Raw genomic sequence first — 20,307 nt, 5'->3', positions numbered from 1 at the left:
TTACCTGATTCGTTAGATAGATTTTTAAAAAAATATATGAATAAAGCTGTATGCAAAATAATGTCCATAATTAACAGACAAGCTCAGGCGCATTATAGTCTTATGATTTACTAAGGGCGTTTAACTTATTAACTGTAAATCTCTCCCCCTTCTATCTATAGATTAGAAAGGCAGAGCAAATGGCTAGGGAAGTGACAGTACTCAGTTGTGATATTAAATGTTGCTTATTAAGGCAGAATTTCACAAGATCTCTTTGTCTCAGCTAAGATATAAAGCCATTTCTTAAAAACCCAGCCGCAATGCTTGAGACATAAACATAATAAAAGAACCCAATAAAAAAGGCATTTATTTACTGAGAAATAATGACTTCTCAAATTACACCGGGGTTTATCATGATTATTATTTTTTTCATACAAAATCCATGGGACTGCTAGTTTCTCTCTAAGCTCAAAGTACACTCCTTTTCCCCATCATGTAAATCTCAGTTTTATTAAAGAAAATATTCAATTAACCTCAAATATTCTACACACCCAAATCTAATTAGGCCTGAATAAGAAATGGAGTAAAGCTATAGTAAACACGCACATTCTGACTTCATTACTATTAGATTATTGGCTTTCTTGCCGACATTATGAAACACCAAAATTCATTAGGGTGCTTTCTCTGGAATGATGTTTCTTTACAAGGAGACCAGGCACAGAGGAAATATTAGATGACCAGTTATTTAAGTAATACCCGAGGAAAAGCAAAGCAACCTTGCTGGAAATGAGTTCTCTCTGATAACTTCGTGGCAAAGGCAGAAATATTATTTCCCAAGAGAAGGTGCAGCTTGTTAGAAAACTGATTTGTAACATACCTGTATGCAAGAATGCTGGCTTGTATAAACAGAAGCACAGAATCAAAATCACGTGAAGCATTAGTACGGCTTTATAAAGCCTTAGTAAAGCCACACCTGGAATACTGCATCCAGTTTTAGTCGCCGCATTTTTAAAAAAAAGATGTTGAGACTTTGGAAAAAGGGCAGGGAAGAACAACTAAAATGATTAAAAGTGCAGAGGAGAGCAACTAAGATGATTAAAACATATGAAGAACGGGTTGCAGGAATTGGGTATGGCTAGTCTAGAGAAAAGAAGGACTAAGGGTGACATGATAGCAGGATTCCATTATTTGAGGGGCTGCCACAAAGAAGAGGGGGTCAACTTATTTTCCAAAGCACCAGAAGGCAGGACAAGAAACAAAGGATGGAAACTAATCAAGGAGAGAAACAATGTGGAACTAAGGAGAAACTTCCTAACAGTGAGGACAATTAACCAGCTTGTCACCAGAAGTTGTAGGTGTCCATCACTGGAGGTTTTTAAGAAGACCCTGGACAGCCACTTGTGTGAAATAGTATAGGTCTCCTGCTTCAGCATCCCCAGGGTCACATCATCAAAATTCAGATGAGTGACAACTGGTTCGTATTTATGACGGTCACAGTGAGGTCATGGGGTCCCCTTTTGCGACCTTCTGACAAGCAACCCGATTCCCTTAACAACCGTGTTACTAACTGAACAACTGCAGTGATTCACGTCATAACAACCGGGGCAAGAATGGTCGCAAAACTCACTTAATCGACGTCTCACTTAGCAACCCAAATTCTGGGCTCGACTGTGGTCGTAAGTTGAGGACTACGTATACTTGTGGTTTTTGGAGGACAGTGATTGGCTATCAGGCAGGGGAGGATACTGGCCAAGAGGAATAAAAATATATGTGTATGCGTGTGAGTGTGTAAAGCCTTAAATCAGAACTTTTCAAAAAAATCTGTTACGGATGGAAGGAGGAGGAGGAGAAGGAGGAGGAGAAGGAAAAGAAGGAGAAGGAGGACAAGAAGAAGGAGAAGGAAAAGAAGGAAGAGAAGGAGGAGAAGAAGGAGAAGAAGGAGGAGGAGGAGAAGGAAAGGAAGGAGAAGGAGGACAAGAAGAAGGAGAAGAAGGAAAAGAAGGAGAAGGAGAAGAAGGAGAAGAAGAAGGAGGAGAAGAAAGAGAAGAAGGAGGAGAAGGAAAAAAGCAGGAGAAGAAGAAAGAGAAGGAGAAGAAGGAGGCGGAAAGAAGAACGAGAAGAAGGGACACACAAAACCAGCGATTTAGAAGTTCGAAACGAAATAAGTATTAGTTGAATTCCTACCGTGGCTGTAGTTGTAGTACACCCGCTGCCTGCTCCTGGGTTTTGGAAGCGCAACCGGAGTTTCGGTTGTTTCGAAACTGGAGAATTTGGACTCTATGAAAAGCTGCTGGATCATCTGGTCCATCAAAATCTGGGGATCCGTGAGGCTGAGCGACACGATCTCGATGCGGATCCTTTCGGCGGTCTGCTGAAAGACACACAACCATACCTTTGCTCCTTGTAACGCAACACCGTCTCACTGAGCTTGGCCCATGCGCAAACAGAGGTTAGGTCTTTCTTTTTTTCCTCCTGCCACCCCCCACCCCCAACCCCACCTGCCATTGACCCCTGGATTCCCTCGCCAATCCCGCCTGCCCATACAGGCACCACCCACGCGAGTGATGTAAAGTTGGCCCTGCCCACTCAGTCACATGACACACACCCTAGCCACGCCCACCCAGCCGGTCATTAGGAAGAACCGGTTGTTAAGTTATTTGAATCCCAACACTGCCCCTGTTGCGCGGGGGGAATTCGCTGGATAAAGCAATTACGGTAGGTTTGGAAGAGCTAGCGGTGAAAAGAAACCAGGCTTTCAGAGGACCTGGTGGCTGGATATCCTCAAAGCGGACATTAACCGGAGCATCCAAGGAGCAGTGAAAGATCGGAAGATGTGGGGGGAACTGGCCCGCAGAATTGCCAAGAGTCAGACACAACTGAATGGGACCACATCGATGGACCACAGAATTGCCAAGAATGACACACAACTGAATGGGACCACATCGATGTACTACAAGCAGACACGTCACACACAAGGCTTTGGATGACAAATCTGCAAAGTGCTCCTGATTGGGAGATTCCTACAGTCTCTGCAAGAGGCGACACACTTAGGTGTTATGTCACAAATAATAAATCATTCTTATTTCCTCCTTCTTTCATTATTACCCCCCTTTATGCTTCTTTTGGCCAGTTGGACTACTAAATAGTACATCCACTAAACATGAAACCAACATATGTGTGTGTGTGGGGAAACCAATCTCTGGTGTAACCACCACACTGTTCACCCTACAAAGCACATCTTCTCGGAGTAGCATGTAACATTATTGCCCTTGAAGCCGCTAGCTTTTCTGGGTGTAGTAAAATCACCATCTTTAATACATGAGCGTGCATTTACAAGATGTCTTCATATTTTTTTTTTTGAGGTGTTGAAATCTTTGATGGGGCCAAAAACATGTGTGTTGATTGCACTTTCCCACTTAACGTGTATCGCTCAAAATAACGCTGTCCACAGGGTGGAAGGAGCTCCGTGTTAAATATTAAAAGGTAAGCACACAAGGAAATCTCCTGCATTAAGTCAGTTGGTTTCAAAAGAACGCACCACCTCCCCATTTCAAAACGAGGTTAGGCTGAAGAACACTTGAAGGGCGAGATTTGTCTCTTGGAGAAAGAAACCGAACACCTGGGAAGTTCTCAGCTGTCAAGTTTCTCCTCCACTCTCTCTCGATGGTTCCTGTTTGACTTGAAAGTCAATTTCTTCCCTCTGCCATCTGAAGACTTCTCGGTTATAAATCTCCATCACTCACCTGGCATGAATAGGCGCCAAATTAAACAATGATTTAAAAAAAAAAACAACAACCACCCATAATGGTTTGGGGTGGTTCATCTTCCAAACCAAACATTCATGCAATGGTTCAAGTGAGACATTGCACCTGACATTTTTTCAGAAGAATATTCTATAATTAAGCCGTCGAAAAACCACCCCAGGATTTCCCCGGTAAATAAATATATATCCTTCCTACCAAACAATATCCTGGCTGTCAACCTCCTTCAATATTGGATGAAGCTACATGACTCCCACTGTTTTTCAAAAGGCATTTTCTTTTATTATGTATCCTAAGACACCTTAACTAAAAAAAACAACACCCTGAATCTGAATATTTCAATAAGATTTGTTTTATTATTCAGTAGATTCATGGAAATTTTACCGGGATGACAGCAAATATTCCACACCGTTCTGTCTCCGCTAATGCAGGTACACAGCTTCAGCTGGCAATATTACCCAGGATTAGCATAGCGTGATGAAATATTTAAAGGAATTTTCTTTTAATAAAAACCTAATAAATCAAATGACTGCCAAATGTCATTAAAGTGATGGTCTTTAGACTTGAATATGCTTTTCATATTCAAATTTCGAAAAGAGACGAAGGCACGAAAAGGTTACTCAGTTTCAACTAATAACCTCAAGCACCCTACGTTCACATGCATAAAAAATGAAATTGCTTCCATTGTCTAATTTCGCTTTTAGAAATGAGCTCCTTTTGCCTCCCGTCGCATGCATATGTGTGTGTATGTATGTGTATATGTATATGGCATTTTTAAGTGAAATTCAGAGCAATTCCCTTCCGAATGCTTAACTTGCCTGTCAAAAGCTGCTGGGGTTTACAAATGCCGTCCAAACGTAAACAAATATATGTAATAACAGGATGTAACACATATTTTTAAAGGACTTTTGCTCATACCATTCTGTCTGCCATCTTGATTCTTTTTGGGTGGTGGTGAATGGCTATCAGTCCCTGACAAACCTCATCCATTATAATTACTCCCAATCTTTGGCATACATATTTTTTTTGGGGAAAATAATATTTATTTTGCTTATTTATTTGTACTCTGCCTTTATTTTTACAAATAACTCCAGGTGAAGAACCTATCCAACACTTTCCTCTTCCTATTTTCCCCACAGCAACAACCTTGTGAGGTAGGCTGAGCTGAGAGTGACTGCCCTTAGGTCATTCAGCCAGCTGTTCTGACCAAGGCTTCCTGAGACCGTAATTAAGCACATGCTTAATCCAAACAACTCTTGTTTTATTTCAATGCTGGGAATTATGTTCATTCCCAGCCGGTAATGACTCCCAAACAGTTCCTTGAGATAAGCACCCACCTTTCTCTCCTTTGACTTGCTGCCAACAACTAAAGTGCCAAATTAACTATAAAAAACCAACCGAAATACAAAGTCCACACAGAGCTTCAAGGATTAATCTGAACAGAGAGAATGACTTTGCTTCCTGCAAAGGTTTCTCTACCTTTGCACCTCCTTTATACCTGAGGGGAGGGGCCAATCACCTCCAAGCTTTACTCCTGAGTTGCCCATTTTGTCTCAGCTGCTCTTGCCTTCTAGCAGCTCTGCACACACACACACACACACACACACACACACACACACACACACACACTGGGAACAGGCTCCCCTTGTTCCTCTGCCTCGCTGCTGCCAGACTCTGGAGGCTCCGGAGTCATCACCCCACTCCCAGATGGTCCGGGCCCCATCTGTGCATTGGACTTGGGACCCTCATCCGAGTCCTTTCCAAACTCCCGGACTGGTCCCTGTTTTTCCCCACTGTCCAATTCTGCAGCCGTCTGCACAGGCTGCCGGCGAACCACAACACTGGCTTTCCTGCCTAAGCCAAGACTAGAATTCACCTTCTCCTGGTGATTGGCCTGAAGTTACCGAGCCAGCTTTCATTCTAAAATGGGACTAGAACTCACCATCTTCTGGTGTTTGACCCAAAGTTACCTAGCTGGCTTTTATGCTAAACAGGAACTAGAACTCACCATCTCTTGGTGAATGGTCTGAAATTACCCAACCGGCTTTCATGCTAAGCTGGGAGTAGAACTCACGGTCTCCTGGTTTCTAGCGGTGCCTTAAACAAACTGACTCTCTTCATGTGATTATTGTGTCTGTGTTTCATAATTTCCCCATCTGCCACGTCAAAGAACACAACTGAAGAGTAACTTGGAATAGTCTCTGAGCATAATAAGCAAAGGTTGGCTGGACCACAAGCATATTTGGCGCCCAAAATCCAGACAGTGACCTCCGATCTAAAGAACTTCAGTTCTTCCTTTGCCTTGGAACAATATTACCTTGATTTGCGCTGATTGAGTCAACTTTACTACTAAGACATTGCAAAGAGCCACTTTGTGGCGAGATGGGCAGCAAATAAATTTAATGAAGAATAATAATACATAATAATACATGATAAGTAATCTTGACAATCATGGCAAGCCAGGGATTTGTTAAAAGGATTAAAAAAAGATCCTTTGAATCATAAAAAAATATCTCATGGACCTACCACCTTCTTTCCTTTTAGTGTGCCTATATCTTAACAATACACCTTTGCTGTGATCAGACACCGATACGCCTATTCTCAAGGCAAAGGATATCATGGAAAGAAGAACGTGTAATTTTTTTCCCCACTATGAAATGATGAAGGGAAGAAGTTCCCAATCAGGCAGGCCTTCCTCTCTGAAAGAATAATCTAGGAGCAGAATTTCAACATTTGTAATAATAACGGACTTAATTGTCGATAAGAAAGACCAAAAAAGTCTAGTTGGTGGACCTGGCACTACCTGGAGACAGAAGAGGAGGAGGAGAGAAAGAATTGGAGAAGATAATGAAATACAAAGACCCACAAATATAAATAGAACAATTATGGCAAAGGGAAGCAAAAATTGGACTAATAGTCAAAGGTGCCTTGGGTGCAATCCCAAGTTAACTGGAGCATCCTTGAACCTCATCGGCAGCGACAAATTCACCGTCGGTCAATTGCAAAAGGCAGCTTGACTTGGAACAGCTTACATCCTGCGACGAGATTTCTAACACCATCACATCTGCCTATCCCAGGTCCCTGAGAAGGATTCGGTAAGTGGACAAAAAATGCCAAATCCAGCCTGAACATCTGGCTGACTATGCAATGAACCAAATAATAAACCATCCTTATTATTGGCTTCCCTTCTCCAGGGATCTTATTCTCCCACCTATCGCCTAAGCCCCAGGTGCATCCATCAACAAAAGCTTTTCACTTCCCCGATCCTCGAATTTTACTTGCTATACCGTTAAAAAATGGGGGGTGGGGGTGGATTAAAAAAAATCCCACATATGTTCCTCTATAGCAGAGATACATCCACCTGGATTTTTGAAGCTGTTTTTTTTTTAAAAAAAAAAAACCTGCTGTATGTCAACATTAATTATTAACTCTAAGAACCTTGTTTAAAGAAAATGATGATGACAGTTTTCACTAAAATGGTATTAGTGCTAAAAAGAAAAAAAGAGAGAGAGACAGAGACACTATCTATAACGAAGGAGCAAAGATATAAACACACCTAGGAGGAAAATGAGGCCACCGCAGAATAAATTGGTTTTACTAAGCCTTGCCCCGCGGGCACATTTGAAGATAACTTGAGAGCTGACAGCAAGTAAAATTTTATTGTGATAATTGAAAGCTATATTGTTCTCAAATAATCAAGTGAAGATGTGGAGAGATGAGAACAAGCATTGTTAATTTTATGACGGCGATGGTTTAGCCTTCCCAAACGCTCGTGCAAATTCTCAACTCCCAACGCCCAGCTTGGAAGCCTGTAACAAGGCTTTTAATCAATGTATTATACATCAAATTGATAATGCTAACTTCTGATTATATTCACACGTATGAAATATTCATAAAGAACTGTCCGAAGTTTTACATTTTTCTGATTTCTCCCCCCCCCCACGCCCCACCAGCCAACCTCCTTCTTCCATTAATTATCATGCCTAGAAGCTCTTTCTCTTTATTTTTTTAAAGCGAAAACACCACTCGTCAGCTTGAATCAACCTGACAAGCTAGCAAGAGCCAATTACATTGGCACTCGCTGGCGCTTTGATGTAGTGGAAACGCAGAAAGATAGGGGGCAAATTGTGTAGCACATTATGTTAATGACATGATTTAATCCAGCCACTAAACTTTATGTAGCCTGCTAGAGAAAAGATGCTAACACTAATTACGCCACTTTGGAAAAGAAAAAGAAGGGGACAGGCGTTTCGTTACTGACGAAGTGGAGCTCATAAATGTTGTAAACGAAATGAAATAATCTACGATTAATTATACATAACGGACCAAAAAAAAAAAAGGAGATAGTGTGAGGTGGGGGCAGAAAGAAAGAGCGATTGTAAAGCTAAATTCTGGAGGAAAACATGTTAAAGTTCTTTTTATGATCATCCGATCTAAGAAATAATGCCGACAATCTAATTTGTAACTTGTTTAAAAGAAAAGAAAAGAAAAATGAAAGGAGTAATTGTCAATGGCTCAAACAACAGGATGTGTTCTTTGAGATTCATGAGATAATTAGCAGGGGAATCTTTCAATATTTTTTAGGGTTTATTCATATATCTTTTTTTCAGCACTCTCGGTAACTAGGATTTAAGAGCATCCATTAGATGGGGGCAAATTATTACTGAATTCAGTGGGTGCTGAAATCAAAGCTGAGCTTAGCAGAAACCGACGAAATGTAAAAGCTGAAACTTTCCACAGTTTGGTAGCAATTTCTTGGAAAGAAAACCCGGCCATTCTGCTTGCAAGTCAATATTTCTCCCCAGACCTACGAAGGTGAAAGAGGACAGATAATTCGGTCTTGTATTCTAATCATCACGAAGGGTTTTTATCAACCTCTCCCCAATCACAGTCTTCATTAAAGCAACGGAATATAGTGTAATACTTTGAGATCGTTCCTTTATGTAAGACTCCAGGTTAGTTCTCGCTTTCCCAGGATTTTTTTAAGACATCTATAAAGCTGGTACCCACTGAGAGTTAAAACAACAAAAAAAACTTTGGGTCACCTGTGTAGTTCATCTTCGGACATGACACAGGTTTTTTTTCCATTAAAGAATTGCTCCAAATGGACGCAAATTGTTGGGAAGATGGGAAAGCAAATTATTCCTTTCCCTGGGAAAAAAGACTGAAGACGCTGCTTGGGCTTCAGTCCTCAGCATGAAATAGCAGAACCGGAAGATTGTCCAATTTCATGGCTGCTTGAATCAGATTCGCGGACCTTTGATCGTAGACGTACTGATGGGACTTTATCTGATTGTTCGAGTAGCCTTATATTTGTGGGAATTTCTTCTTGTCCAGATTGCAATGGGCTTCTCCCCGCGTGCCTTTAAGCGAGCTATATCTGGCCATGTCCTGCATTAGATCTATGTAGCTCGACCTCGGCTGACTGGAGAATCCTGGGAGTTGAAGTCCACACACCTTAAGAATGGCCAAGGTTGAGAAAGCCTGCATTTGATGTCCTGCACGGTCCAAGTTCAGCTGACGGAAAACATGTGCCGGTCTAAATTGTGATTCTTGATATGCAAGGACGATAAAACATCCAGAAAGCGAGGATGGTCGGGAAAGTTTTAGTTTCAATGTTTTAGTTACAGAGGTTGTCTGTAGATGCTTTTTGTGGAGAAAGCATTGGGATCATATGTTTTTAGAGGCCTTAGCCCAGAAGTAAGTATTTCTTTTTTTTTTTTTCTTTTTTTAAAACAAGTTTTATTAGTTTTCAAAACACACAAATCATTATCCATTACATGTTTAAACCTTTTTCCATTATAAATTTAACAAGTCAGATAAACTATAATTCTGTTTTAAACCATTTCCATATAAACATACAAAAACCTCTTGTCCAATTTCTTTTTACTTCTCTTTACTCTTATTCAATTTCATTATTATTATTTCATCTATTTCTTTCTGACTTAGTTACCATTATTCTCATTCTATATTTCTGCAAGGTTTTATTAATTCTTCCCCCCCAAAAAAAAAAAAACATATACACACAACACACAAAACATAAAAAAATCTTTTGGAAAGTAACTTGGACCCAGGTATCTCTCTCTTCATGGACTTCAATTATATTCATGCTCATCTTACATATCATTACTTATTTTATTTACCATTCTAAGTTTTCTATATTAAAGAAGTAAGTATTTCTTGGCGCTGAGCTAATACCTACAACCTGCACTTTAGAATTCCTGTTTTGTAAAAAGCACTGTTGCATTGGAGTTATTAAGACCGAAGCCTTTCCTTGCCTCGTTTGTGCAGTTCGCTTAATTCACTTCTCGCTCCGTTGAGCCTGAGTTAAGAATACTTAAATCTGATTGATTTCAAACAGCACACTGGAGCCCGTTTTTCATATTGACACACTAAAATCAATGGGGTTTAGAAGTGGTTAACTTGGGCTGGATTATTCCCACTAATCTAAGGAAACTCCCTTCAGTTAAGGGGATTTTAACCTTTCTTCTTCCACCAGTTGCTCCAATAATACCCAGGTATTTCTTTCTTCCTAACCTTATCTTATCTTCCTTGGTTGCCAAAAAAGAGAGAAATCATTGAAAGAACCCAGAAGACAATGTATGCTGCCCCCCACACCTCCTGCACATGCACGCGCCATCCCCTTGCATCACCCCCCATGTCTCTGCGCATGTGCGTGCGATCACCCCGTGCACCATCCACGTGCACATGCATGCGCGATCCCTCCATGCGCTGCGCATCTCTGCGCATACGCAGGTGTCTCCTGCACAACCCCCCCCCCGCGCATGCACGCCAGATACCCGACAATCAGCTGTGAGGTGGTGGCGGGGAGGGGAGCACGTGCGCAGTGGGGCTCTTCTGGGAGAGCTCTCGCGTGTCAGGGGAAACGGCTCTGCGTGCCACTTTTCGCACGTGTGCCATAGGTTCGCCATCACAGGTCTAGACTGATGGTTTATGTGACTCCGGATCCAAGTCTCCAAAAATCAACCTCAAAAATCCTCAACCACAAAATTTGAAACAGCAATAAGTTCAGAAGACGGGTTCAAGTGAGCGGAGACTTCTCCAACCACATTAGGGAAAGACGCGGGTCTAAGAATGCTCTGAGAACGTTGGAGAAGATTTTTTTCCCCCTCCTTGGTTGGTTCTGACTCACCTGATTAAGAGTTGAGGTCGCTGAGCTTGGAACCACACAGTCATCACTATCTGTGACCGATTCAGCGGTGGCCTGCTGGTCGTCTGGTTCTGTACCAAAAAAAAAAGGGGGGGGGAAGGTTACCCAAGATAAGAGCAGCTGAGATTATAAAAGAAAAGTATAGACAACAGAATAGGAAAGCGAAGCAGTTACGGTTCCAAGCAACAATGGACCATGGCTTTTCCAGGTAGACAAAACACATCCTTGGTTGATTCAAAAGGTGTTAAATTGTCTCAGATGGCTGCTTCTTGATCTACAGTTGATTTTTGGAGATACTCAGATCTACCAGGGGGTGACATGATAGCAGTCTACCAATATTTGAGGGGCTGTGTTGTGGCCTGCCAGCAGCTAGCAGAGCTGGTGGCAGACTCGGACAGCGAGGAGGTTGGGGAGGAACATGGGCCAGTCCTGGAGTCTGACAAGTGCTCTGCGTCGGAGGCAAAGATAAGGTCGGGGCCGTCTGACTGTTATCAGCTGCCTTTGGAGTCGGAGATCAGTGGGGCAGAAGAACAGCTGGAGCCTGTTCCGAGTGTGCGCATGCACAGAGCTGCCAGGAGAAGGGAACAGTTAAGGAACAAGGGTCGACTCGGGAGTAAAGGCACAGGTGGATGGTGAATGGCCCCTCCCATAGGAAATAAAGAGGAGTGAAAGGCGAGTGGGGTTTGCAGGAGACAATTAGTTTAATTCATAAGGGTGAAGATCTGTTCCTGACTCCTTGCCAGGAGAGTGGCGTTTGGAAGATATTGGCCTGGCAACTCTCCCAGCCTGATAAAAGTCTGTAATTGTGCAATCTCTTGACAGACCGTTTGCAGGAGCTTTGCTGGAGAGGAATTGACTTTAATCAGGATGAAGAGTCGGCTTCATGATTTTGGGAAGCCTAGGTCAGAACAGGCTGAGACAGAAAAGAGAAGGTCAAAAAGCATCTCTGAGGGCAAGACAAGAAGTAAGGGAGAGATCCAACCTAGAAATTAAGGAGGATTTTCCGGACAGTGGGAATCGATGGAACGGCTTGCCTCTGGAAGTTGTGGATGCTCCATCACTTGGAAGTGTTCAAGAAGAAACTGGCTAGCTATTGGTCTGGGAATATGAAAAGGTCTCCTGTTCAATCTGCGGGTTTGGACCAGAACGATCCTCTTCCAACTTTGCTATTCGGCCTACTCAAGATAACCAGTTCACTATCCAATAAAATAAAGAAATAAACCAACCCAAACCACCTGTCTCACTCTTTTTAAAAAGATTTAGGACGGACCACCAACTGACATGCACTGTTCTGGGGGCAATGTAGAGTGCATTCAGAAACGGTGGGACGTTCTACAAGCTGGATGGAGAGGCCCACTGGTTCTCACGGCAAGATAGGCTTGTAATCTTCGATGGCTGCCTTTCCCATGGTGACTCTGGCAGGGCCTTGGCCAAAAGGATCCTTCCCTGGCTTGCGTTCATGTACATGCCCCCCTCTGCTGGGAATCGAGTCTCTTGTAGCTTTGGGTCTGATTTGCAGTCGTCATAATGATGGATGGCTTAACTGCCAGAAGAATTAATGACGGGTTGACACTCCAAGGAGAGGCAATTAGAATGCCGTAAATAGCTCAATGGATAGTCATCCCGAAGGAACGTTTTGCTATTCTGTGTCTTCTCTTCGAGGGACACTGAAGTAATTTATGGCCCAAAACCAGCCCGCCAAAACGGCGAAAATGGCTGGCAACAGTAGGTTTTCTTCCCTTTCGCAGCAGTTGCATTATAAAAGATGACTCCCCGAAGAGTCGTCATTTCTCTCGCGTTTAAAGGAAGGAAAAAGAGCTTTTGGGGGTAAAATGTTAGCCAGGCGGCCATTTCTGGTGAGGTGGAGAATACGGGCGAATGGGGCTCGTTTACTGAAGTATAACTTATCAGATTTCTTTTGAGCTTGACAACTTGACGAGCGGCCGAAGAAAATATGAAATGGAGCCGGCCATTCCAGCAACCGAATCAGAGGAGGAGGTGTGCGAGTCAGGACCAACATCAGGGCAACCTGAGAGGTCCAAGGGTGAAGAGGAAATGGAACTGGAAGAGAGAGAGAGACAGAGACAGAGGTGGAGCCTGGCTGTCTGTTAGCCCTCAGGTGGAGAGTCAACAGCCCCCAGGTCTGGAGGTGGCTGATGAGGAAGAGGAGGAACGGCTGCGTCCAGTGCCTGATGCATGGATGCGCAGAAGGCAGAGGAGAGGAGAGCAGTGGAGATCTATGGGCCGGCCCTTGGGACGGAAGAGCCACTGCTGCTACCGAAGCCCCAGCCTAGCTCTGGGGATAAAGGGCAGGAGGCAGAGATGACTACATCTGGCAGGCAAGTATTCATCTTCCAGCCAGCTGGAGTTGTTAGCTTGCGGTGAGAGAGAAACTTATTGCTGGGGCTCCTAATAAAGGAAATCTTGGAGTTTACTTCAGAGGGTTTGTCGTGTTTGGGAAGCTGGATCAGAAGAGTATAGTTATTTAAAATAGTCCCAAAGGTGCTTTTTCAAGAGGCAACTGGGCTTTGTTTCTCCTTGAAGATGTTTTGCTTCTCATCCAAGGAGCATCTTCAGCTCTTCAGTCCAGTTGCCTCTTGAAAAAGCACCTTGGGGTCACAACCATGACTTAGATGACTGAGAATCTTTATAGACAGTTATCTAAAATACTTATGCAGGTAGTGCTTGACTTACAACAGTTTGTTTAGCGACCATAAACAGTCTGTTTATGACCGTTGCAGCATCCCCGTGGTCACGGGGTTAAAATTCAGACGCTGGGCAACTGGGTCACATTTATGACGGTTTCAGCATTCCGGGGATCATGTGCTCCCTTTTTGCGACCTTCTGACAACGGGGAAGCCAAATCCACTTGACAACTAACAGCCGTGTGACCAACTTAACAACTGCAGTGTGTGATGACACAAAGGCATGGCACAAAGGCAACACAATCACATAAGTAAGAAGAGTTCCTTTAATATCTCCAACTTTGCCCCCAATGTCCAGGTTACCTTCGGCTGGAGAAAAAACTCTCCCAAGAAGAGTCTTTAAGTGGAGGAAATTCAGTCCGAAAACAAAGTACATATAAACTATAAATAAAAATCCACACACTGCAGCAATTAACTGGACAGGGCAGGAGAAGGAATTGCAGACTTCAAAAGCCAGCAAAACACACACGGTTGGGAAGATGCCAGGAACCCAGATAAACCTCGACAAAACAAGATAATATACGATTTGCTTCCAACAAGTTGCTGTGCGCAACTTCCCTTTTTAAAAACTGTGTTCCCAGCTGCAGCTAATGAAGGGAATCAGGGCCCTTTCCTCCCCCATAAGCCATACAACTCACATTGCTCCCTTCTCCATTCCTCCCTGCGTGCCCTAGGATGAAGAAGGGGTGGGCCTGGGTCTTCCTCCAAATTCCCTCTGCCTTGCTTTGCTTCTCCCCTGCTCTGCCCAGCCAGACTTTGCCCTTCCCCAGTTTCCTCCACAGCCAACGGAGCCACACTCCCACTCCCTGTCAGCTGCTTGGCCTCTCCCTCGGAATCAGATTCCAACAGGGGCATGACACAGTGATTCACTTAACGGCTGTGGCAAGAAAGGTCATCAAATGGGGCCAAAGTCACCCTTTACAACAGAAATGTCGTAAATTGAGGATCTACCTGCACACAGTATAGGGCCAAGCCAACGCAGAGAGGAATTTTGGGTAGAAACGGAAACAATCCAGAGGTGAGGAATTGTTCTGCTAGATCTCTTACCTCCTGTTTCCACTTCCTCGATTTCCGTTTCATCTTCTGAAGTCACTGAACTCTGGCTAGCAAGTTGGCCTTCAGAGATCTGAGAGAGGTCCTCAGGTTCTTGTTGACTCTGGGCTGCAGGTTTGCTGTCAGCATCTGTTTCTCGTAGAGCCTTTGCGTAGGATGACAGGAATACTTATATACATATATATTCATTAGTGGAGCCATTGATGAGGTCTCTCATGCCCAAATAATCAGGTCTGTTTCCCATTTAGTTAGCTGGGCTGAAGTCAATCGTTTTTAGAATTAAGTAAAGGTTTTCATCTATTGCCCACCGCAGAGAACGAAAACACAACATGAAGCAAGACACTCAAAATTATTTTTCTATACCCAAAGAAGAAAAAGAAGAGTTTCTTACAATCTCATCAGCAACAGACAAGTCTGGCGCTAAGATCAAATCAAAACTATTTTTTTTAAAATCCAGATTACTGAATCAGTCACGGGCACCATCAGTTTATGCTTTTGATGCAACCTTTCTAATGGAAATACGATGTACTTTGTTTCAGCCAGGCTTGGTGAAATAGAATTAGATGGAATTGCTTCATACCTGTGAACGATTTAAAAGTACAGACGGTTCATCTTTGGCATTCTGCAAAATCGTTTTATCTTCTTTTTCAGGAATGGGACTCTGCATGAGAATTAAAACACAAGAAAAGCGACTTAGACATTTCTAAACTGGCCCTGAAAGATTTTGCCAAAGGGTGCTAATTAAAGAAAGCAATGTCCTTTGGACTGCAACCTCTCTGGCTACTGGGTCCATAGTAAGAGTGATAGTATGATGCACCCATCGCTTCTGTCCATAATACCTACGCTAAATTTCTAAGAGAAAAAAAAATGAATTTAATTGAGCTTCTATGGGGTAGGTTTGTTCCAGAACTTTAACTCCCCTCTCATCAATTTCTGGTTCTTTAACAACGATAAAAGAAAACAAAAATCAGTAAACCGCACGAAGTCAATGGCTGCATTGTAAATTTACACAGCCAGGAGAAGTTAGCTCAAAATAAAGACAGACAGTGAAACAGGTCATACTCACTGAATTTGGCAAGGGGTCCATATCTACAAAAGAGACTTTCTTGTCCACTGCAGCTGAGCGCTGTCTTGGCTTAGGCTGCGGCCTCTGAAAATGAAAAGCGAAGACATCTTGCATCAAAGTACAATTGCCAGCATCCAGAAAGACCTGAACTCGCCTGACTCGCCACAGAGGAATCATCTCACAGCTTAGAAAAGAAAGCAAAATTATCTCAAAATTTGGGAACCCTGCCGACAGGGAGATAATGGGATACTTATCTATAGCCCCTAAGATGGCCGCTCCGATTTAAAAGAGAAAGTAAGGGATAAGTGAATGAGGGACAAGGAAGTCTTCGTGCAATTGAGAAGACCGTTTCCTAATTAGGTCTTCTCTGTGCATTGCGTGGTCTAGAACAGTGGTTCTCAGCCTGTGGTCTGTGAAGCCCTGGAGATGCGATGAGGTTGTGTCCATTAAATCTCCATCTCCATTAAATCTTGAGTCTTGGTGGTCCATGCCCATGATATGGGGCCACCAAAGTTATTTCAAGGGGGTAGAGAACCACTGGTCTAGAAGACCCATCGGTCACATTTATATCAAGAGGGCAGCTTGTTAAAGAGAAGACAGCTCTGGATGATAAGCACAACAAAGAATGTTCTTTCTGCGCCAACTCAAACTGCCCAAGGAGCTGCTGATCTAGTTCTACAGAGGAAGGATTGAGTCTGTCATCTGCACCTCTATCACTGTCTGGTTTGGTTCTGCAACCCAACAGGACAGACACAGACTGTGTCACAGAGAGTGATTAGGACTGCAGAAAAAACAATTGCTACCAACCTGCCTTCCATCGAGGACCTGTATACTGCATGAGTCAAAAAGAGGGCTGTGAAAATATCTACAGACCCCTCACATCCCGGACATAAATTGTTTCAATTCCTTCCCTCAAAACGACGCTATAGAGCACTGCACACCAGAACAACTAGACACAAGAACAGTTTTTTTTTCCCCTGAAAGCCATCACTCTGCTAAACTCCTTCAACACTGTCCAACTATTTACAGAGTCTGCACTACTATTACTATTAATCTTCTCATCCCTCCTTATCACCCATCCCCTCCCACTTGTGACTGTATGACTGTAACTTTGTCACTTGTATCCTTACGATTTAGATTGACTTGTTTCCTAGTATGATTTGATGGCTTATTGTACCCTATGACTATCATTAAGTGTTGCACCTTATGATTCTTGACTCTTGATGAATGTATTTTTTTTCTTTTATGTAGACTGAGAGCATTTGCACCAAGACAAATTCCTTGTGTGTCCAATCACACTTGGCCAATAAAGAATTCTATTTCTATTCTATGAGGAAAGGCTGAATACCATCACTGGTGAGAAAGACGGAGGCAGAGGTGGCCCTTCTCCTTGTCCCTTCACTGGTTTATTGTTCTGGGTGTAATCCATGAGGTTTGCAGCTACAATGGAACTGGCTGGCTGAAGGTAAGTCAGCTTCCATTTCAGTTCAATGTTCACTGTCCCAGCGGGACAACCTTGAGAATCGGTTAATTCAAAGGTCCCTGAAAAACCAAAGGGAAACGTGAGCGCATTGCCTTCGTCGTCCTAATATTTAGGTTCCAGAAGCTGACAAAACAAGTTCCATGATTTGTGCTTCGAATCAATCAAAACGAGCCTTTGCTGCAGAATGCAACACTAAATTTCTGAGATGACTTTCTCGGTTCGCCTAGAAAGAAATCATGGGGCTAGTTTTGTTAAATTTCGACTTAGCAGTTGTTCATACGGTAAGTTTATGGATTATTGTCGTGGGGTATTTACCAGTTTTAGTTTTGAAAAAATCCTGGCATGGTGTTACGTCCCAACCCAATCTATACGTTCACGTAACACCTGTGGCCTATGCTAGGAGATGAAGTAGAGTGGCGAATGACCAGTTCCATCAAAATATTACCCAGATTAATTTTGAAAAGTATTTCTGACTAATCTTTCATCTTGGAAAGGCTTTTTGTGCCATGAAACATAAACCACTTTAAAAGAGAACAAGCTTATGAAAGGTTCTTGGTGCTCTCTGACTACGGTTGTTTTCTTGCAGACATTTCATTACCCAGCTAGGTAACATCATTAGACTAGCACGGATGATGTTATCTAGTTTGGGTAATGAAACACCTGTGAGAAAACAACCAAGTTCAGAGAGCACCAAGGACCCTACAGTCCTCCTCCTCCTCCTCCTCCTCCTCCTCCTCCTCTCTGCAAACCCCAATTCCCTTCTAGCATTGATGATGTTACCTATTTGGGTAATGAAACATCTGTGAGAAAACAACCAAGTTCAGAGAGCACCATGGACCCTACAATCCTCCTCCTCTCTGCAAACCCCTCTAGCATTGATGATATTACCTAGTTGGGTAATGAAATGTCTGTGAGAAAACGACCAAGAGAGCACCAAGGACTCCACAGTCCTCCTCCTCCTCTCTGCAAACCCCATTTCCCTTCTAACATTGATGATGTTACCTAGTTGGGTAAGGAAACATCTGCAAGAAAACAACCAAGCTTAGAGAGCACCACGGACCCCTCATTTCAGTCCTGAGCTACAACTATTCTCCTTTATTAGGACAAGCTTAAGAACCAACCCGCACTACTCAGGATCTGGTTGAGCAAAGGGTCAGGATCTTTTACCTGAGACGGATTTCCCATGGGCCAATGAAATTAAAGGAACGTTTGCTTTGCCGACGTAAACCCCATCTTCTGTTTCCTCATCATCAAAGACGTAGATATTCAAGAATTCGGATTTCAGATAACGGTCGAGATCCGCATTCATTGGCACCGGGAAGCCCATGTGATCATCAAAACGAGGGTGGTTGCTGCTGGGAACGATGGCAGTATCATGGTCAGCAAAGTCGAAGAACTTGTAGACCACGTAAGGACTCGGCTGGAGATTGGAGATCCTTCGGCCTGGCAAATCGTGACAACTTTTAATGGTAATGTGTAGCTCATTTAAGTTCCCATCAATTGCAGGGCTGCCTTGGAGAGGATTGGGCGCTGGCTGTTTTAACAAGGAGGAAGGGAAGGAAGAAAAAGCAAAGACAAATCAATGTTCAAACCATACCATCAAAAGATGAACAGAGGTAGATGGGAGCATTTTGTATTGACTCATCAGTACCTACATTAAAATAACACAGTTAAAATCAGTCTCAAATATAAGATCTAGCAAGAGCATGAATTAATTAAGTCTATTAGTTTGAGATTGATTTTAACCGTGTTCTTCTAATGTAGGTACTGATGAGTCAATACAAAATGCTTGCATCTACCTTTGCTCATCTTTTGATGGTATTGTTTGAATCAATGTTTGTTTTTTTACTTTTATTTTTAAATTGCAACGGTGAACATCTACCAGTAGGCTAAATGGCATGCAATCTCTGACATAGCTTATAATAATCATCAAAACCACCCCAGGGCAAAAGGGTAGAACATACGTAGAACATATAGAACATATAGAATTCTTTATTGGCCAAGTGTGATTGGACACACAAGGAATTTGTCTTGGTGCAAATGCTCTCAGTGTACATAAAAGAAAAGATACAAGTAGGGCATATATCTTAAAAATTCGTAAACATCTGTAAAGTTTGTAGGGTGATCCCAACTTAATCACGTCCTCTCAACCAAACCACGCCACTAATTTGCTTCGTGGACAAAAGAGGGCCAGGAAATTATACCCAAGTAATTCTCGACCAGGAACCTACCACTGAGCCTCCATATTTATACTGTTAAGCAAGACAGTTATTAAATGAGTTTTTTAGTTTTTTTTCACAGTTTTTTTTCTAGATCACTTCCAGATGGGTTTATATACCCTGCTTGAAAAATTACGATTTATGTTTCTTCGTATTTAATCCAAAAAAATCCTGCTATGATTCAGAAGAATGTGAATGTGGATAAAACCACCGGTAAGAATATCTACAGGGATTCCTTGTGTAGCTGGAAGGAGGACCCACACATAGGGATTGCCAGCATGGTTGAACAGGACCTGAAAAAACAGTGAATGACTCTAGAACCGTGATGGCGAACCTATGGCATGCGTGCAATTGCATTGCATGCAATTTTTGGCACAGGAGCCCCAAAAGGTTAGCCACCACTGTTCTAGAAACTGTGAAATCTAAACAAAGCAACATGCTTTGTTGATTCCGGCATCAGCAGGTACAGGAAGACAAGTGTATCTGAGACAACCACAATAATACCATTTTTTTTTTTAAAAAAAAAACCGTTGACACTTGCCTGATCTTTTAGATTTGCAGCGATATAGCCAAGGGCTTTGGCCCGCTCCTTGTACAGCCTCATTGCTTGGTCCATGGGAACTCTTAACCTGACCCAATATTCCACGGTGCCGTAATTCTGGATTTTTCTGCCGACGCCTACAAGTCAAAGTTCACGCACGTTTGGAAGGTCAAAAAGGCCAGCCTCAAAGATCATCAAAGTTAGTTGCCATCATTGCGAAGACAACATGGAATCCAGATTTATTGAGGCTTAACAAGCCTTTCTCTCTAAGGACAAGATGATCAGTTGCTAAACACGGGGTGGTATTTAGTTTTCGTGAGCGTCACTTA

The 20,307-nt window shown here is 42.8% G+C and overlaps 1 protein-coding gene across 2 annotated transcripts in view; it reads right to left on the bottom strand.

The window, feature by feature from the left end:
• RPGRIP1L (RPGRIP1 like) overlaps positions 1-20,307 on the bottom strand; it is a 65,066-nt gene that overhangs the window by 13,991 nt on the left and 30,768 nt on the right. Inside the window, exons 16-23 of one of the 2 annotated variants that reach the window (XM_087971455.1) lie at positions 19,975-20,115; positions 18,386-18,748; positions 17,084-17,277; positions 15,736-15,819; positions 15,250-15,330; positions 14,664-14,814; positions 10,894-10,982; positions 2,164-2,350 (exon numbers count right to left, since the gene is read on the bottom strand). In XM_087971455.1, the coding sequence (XP_087827581.1) occupies positions 2,164-2,350; positions 10,894-10,982; positions 14,664-14,814; positions 15,250-15,330; positions 15,736-15,819; positions 17,084-17,277; positions 18,386-18,748; positions 19,975-20,115 (1,290 nt within the window). The remainder of the gene's footprint in view (positions 1-2,163; positions 2,351-10,893; positions 10,983-14,663; positions 14,815-15,249; positions 15,331-15,735; positions 15,820-17,083; positions 17,278-18,385; positions 18,749-19,974; positions 20,116-20,307) is intronic. The other variant, XM_087971456.1, reaches the window with a different exon arrangement.

This window comes from Notechis scutatus, chromosome 9 (assembly GCF_049901735.1).
Source record: "Notechis scutatus isolate UNSWTSFEM ecotype Mainland chromosome 9, rNotScu1.2, whole genome shotgun sequence".
NCBI lineage: Eukaryota > Metazoa > Chordata > Lepidosauria > Squamata > Elapidae > Notechis > Notechis scutatus.
The sequence above is the reverse complement of the archived record's forward strand: the minus strand, read 5'-3'. Positions and strand labels throughout refer to the sequence as shown.